General features: G+C 35.2%; 1 protein-coding gene across 1 annotated transcript; it reads right to left on the bottom strand.

The window, feature by feature from the left end:
* Positions 1-2,648: 2,648 nt before the first annotated feature.
* LOC145802368 (uncharacterized) lies at positions 2,649-3,822 on the bottom strand. The gene is made up of 3 exons (XM_082895075.1): positions 3,209-3,822; positions 2,806-2,887; positions 2,649-2,699 (listed from the first exon to the last, which is right to left on the bottom strand). The coding sequence occupies exons 1-3, from the start codon at positions 3,820-3,822 to the stop codon at positions 2,649-2,651; spliced, it is 747 nt and encodes a 248-aa protein (XP_082751201.1).
* Between the last annotated feature and the right edge of the window lie 255 nt (positions 3,823-4,077).

Below are 4,077 nucleotides of genomic sequence, written 5' to 3'. Positions count from 1 at the left end.
CAGCTTCCCTATGCCAAATATGACTGGTGACAACTAGCGGAATCTTATTCGGACTTGTAGGTTGGGATTTAGAGACGATTACGCCCAAAACTTAGTCAAAAGACGGTGTTTCGGGGGCGAAAATTCAAAACAGCCCTTGAACCGCCGTGAGGCCGACACGAACAGCTTCCCCATGCCTAATATGACTTGTGACAACTGACAGAATCTTATTCGGACCTGTAGGTTGGGATTTAGAGTCGAATACGCCCAAAACTTAGTTGAAAAAGGGCATTTTGAGGGCGAAACTTCAAAATAGCCCCCGAACCTCCGTCTAACTCTCACAGGCAGCTTCCCCATTCCAAATAGGACTTGTGTGTGACAACTGACGGAATGTATTGGAGATGTATAGTAATGGAAAATTATAGGAAAAATATTTAGAAAACCAATATGAACTTAGTTTAGGTCTTGTTATAAACTTGCTAATTTTTTGAACGTACACACGCGTGTTGTATTATATTTAAGCTTTCATACAAGTATGAAACATGCTCATGGCGTTTCTGAGGCCATGTGCATCACGAGATATCAAGTATTCTTTCTTGATGAACCATTTATAGGTGTCTCAACATACATTTTTACATATTTCCTTTATGATTGAAATTTAATTTTGTTATTATTTTTATCACATGTTCTAATATCCTTTCTGAAATGACACTGACATACATTAATAAGAAGTTGGGCATTTTTTGGTCCAATTCTGATGTCTTTTTTTTTTTGTTTTTTGTAGATGACTTTGTTGCGTAGACTTCCGGAGATATTTTGGTGCATGGAGAAGAAATTGTACTTTTGTATAGAAGTAATATAATACTTTTGTCGTCTCCGGCTTTTGTGCAGTTAACTATTATTGATACAGAAACTTTTGGCAGCCAACAGAAAATTACTGGCATGGTAGATAGATCACCTTTTGTTGCTGTACAGATATATGATTTTTTGTCATGGTACATGGATGTACTTTTGGCTTGGTACATACATGACCTTTTGTCGTGGTACAAATTACGATGGGAATTTGTACCATGCCAAATGGTCATTTCACATAGTATAGTAAATGTAATTTTTGTATATGGAGGGCTTTATTTTTTGTATGATTCTATATTTTGTATGGAATTATTATTTTAGTTTGGACAATAGTTGGTTTATATGTACTTGGATAGTTAAAGTAATTTTTTTTTATACGGATGCAGATTGTGGAATAATTGATAGTTTCTGTATCATTTTATTTATATACGTATTACAGGTTACATGGAATACAGTCAGGTTATGGACATATTGTAATATTTGCAATAAAACATAATATCATGTTTTTGCCAACTAAACGTTTTGTAGCCAAAAAAGGAGGGGGGGGGAACCTTTGGCTACTAGATGTTTTGTAGCCAAAAGAAAATCAAACATTTGGCTACTAAATTTTTTGTATCCAAAAGAAAAACAACCATTTGGCTACTAAATGTTTTGTAGCCAAAAGAAAATCAAACATTTGGCGACTAAAATCTTTCGTAGCTAAAAACAAAAGCTGAAGAATAAAAAAATACTTTTGCTGACTAAAAATGTAGTAGCCAAAAAATGTGGGAGTTTAGGCGACTAAATTTTTAGTAGCCAAAAATGTAGAAGTTTAGGCGACTAAATTTTTAGTAGCCAAAAGAAATACTATTTGCCGACTAAAATTTTAGTAGCCAAAAAAGATTGACTTTAGGTGACTAAAATTTTAGCAGCCAAAACACTAATATTTGCTTTAGGCGACTAAAAAATTTAGTAGCTAAAAATTTTTCCGCGACTAAATTATTCGCTTTTGGCGACAAAAAAATTGGTCGGCAAAAATGTCTTATGTAATTAATTTTCCAACCTATTGGCGACTAAAAATTTAGTCGGCAAATGAATACATTTGGCAACTAAATAACGTTTAGCCGCCAATTAGCTTTGCCGACTATTCTTCGGCTACTAATTTTCCGACCAAAAAATTTAGTCGCTAACGACTATAGGCGACTAAAAAATGACTTTTGGGGACTAAAAATTTAGTCGCCAAAAGTGAAAATTCTTGTAGTGATATAAAACGTACTTAATTTTTATACTCTTGTTGTATTTAGTGAATTTTTTCAAAAAAATATATATATATATATATTATACTTTTTAAATGTATCTAAATTAGGTGTATTTAAAAAGTTAAAAAAAAAATTGCGTATAGTATTAAAATTAAAAACAAAAAATATTAAAAAAAATAAAAGGACAAATTTCTTTTTCTTTTTTTTTTATCAGTGAAAAAAACTTTGTTGATGAAAAAGGAAAACCACATACATCAATAAGAAAGATGGATGCACTAGCATCATAGCAAAGAAATATGATCCCAACTAGGTTGGCACCATAAAACAAGTCCAATCATTTGCAGCACCACATCAAGTTGGTGAGCAAACAACCAAAACAAGATCACACCCCGAAACACACAACAAAAAAAATAAAAAAATAAATAACAAAAGCACCCCACCCCCAAACAACGGCAATACCCAAACACAGAAAGACCACTTTCTTGCAACAGAACATTAGCTACAGCATCACAAACAAAGCTGTAGCCTCCAACAAGTACCAGAAACATTAACAGCAGAGCAACATCAATAGCATCACCTCTAAATCATCAACAACAGTAGCATTACCCAAATATCAGTAACCACCATGTACTACAGAATCAAGTGGAACAAATCTGAACAGCAGCCTAAACCTCAGAGCAACATCAAAGCAACAACAACCTAAACCTTAACAGCAGAGCAACATCCACAGCATCACCTCTAATTTATCAACAACAGCAGCATCACCCAAATATCCACAACCTCCATGTACCACAGAATCAGCTGGAACAAAACCTAACCTAGTACAGCTTGAAAATGATTTCAGACACTGAGTAGGCCAAACCTGAACATGATGCTTTAATCCACAATGCAATTCTCACTAACACCAGATCACAAAGATCATCTAAGTTAGGTTGGGCATTATTGAAAATTCAATTATTTCTTAATTTCCATATAGATCAGAACACCACAAAGGGAATGATTCTTCAAATCTTCTTCTCTAACTTTTTCAGCTTAACTCTTGCCCACCAAACTAACAAGGCATCCACTGATCCTGGTATAGTCCAAGAGCGCACCAACTCAAAATCTTGGACCAAAGTAACCAAATAAAAGAACAATACAAGAGCACATGGTTATCCATTTCCTCTTCCACATTACAGAACACACGATGTAAATTGCTAAGGTTATCCAATATACCAATCCTTTGAAGATAATTAGATGTCCTGATCCTTCTCTTCCATGCAAGCCAGCCAAAGAATTGAACTTTAGGGGGGGCCACATTCTTCCAAATAAGGTATGTCACCCTATAAATAGGACCAAATGAGGATTCACACCACTGATAAGTGGAAGAGACAGAAAACACTCCTGAAGAATCCGTATTCCATATCAATTTATCAAGCACATTAGCCCTTAACTTAGGGGCAGTAAGGAGCAGCCCTTTCAATATATCTACCTCCTCAATTTCCCATCCCAACAAGCTCCTTCTAAAAGATGAATTCCAGTCTTCATGTTGAATTCTAGATCTCAGCATAGATACAGATTCCAATTTATGTTTGGCTAGATGAAAAAGTCTGGGAAACTCATCCTTGAAGCAAACATTACCTGCCCATTTGTCTAGCCAAAACCATGTCCTCAAACCATCACCAAGGACAAGTTTAGAATTAGACTGAAAAAAGCCTAGCACTTCAAGCTTGGATAATATAACACCTACAATATCTTCCCATATTTTAGACATTCTGCCCCTTCTCACAAGCGTAGGTGACCAAATATCACTAGACCCATAATATTTTTTGTAAAACACCTCTTTCCAAAGGGGTGTGACCTCTGCCCCAAACCTCCATCACCACTTTAACAATAAGCATACATTCATCAAATCAACTCTTTTAACTCCCAACCCACCTTGCCTTTTACTTTGAGTAATATCACCCCATTTGACAAAATGAACTTTCCTTCTAAGGTCCGAACCACCTCAAAGAAAAGTTGATTGAAT

The sequence above is a fragment of the Camellia sinensis genome, chromosome 11 (genome assembly GCF_055761805.1).
Source record: "Camellia sinensis isolate YWXY chromosome 11, ASM5576180v1, whole genome shotgun sequence".
Lineage (NCBI taxonomy): Eukaryota > Viridiplantae > Streptophyta > Magnoliopsida > Ericales > Theaceae > Camellia > Camellia sinensis.
The sequence above is the reverse complement of the archived record's forward strand: the minus strand, read 5'-3'. Positions and strand labels throughout refer to the sequence as shown.

Excerpts from the sequence above, each read along its gene's own strand:
- LOC145802368 (XM_082895075.1), bottom strand. The coding sequence starts at position 3,822 with ATGTCTAAAATATGGGAAGATATTGTAGGTGTTATATTATCCAAGCTT. Across the intron at positions 2,888-3,208 it reads ATGGATAACCATGTGCTCTT|GTTAGGTTTTGTTCCAGCTG; the intron begins GTATTGTTCTTT and ends AAGCTGTACTAG. Across the intron at positions 2,700-2,805 it reads CTGTTGTTGATAAATTAGAG|TACATGGTGGTTACTGATAT; the intron begins GTGATGCTGTGG and ends TTGATTCTGTAG.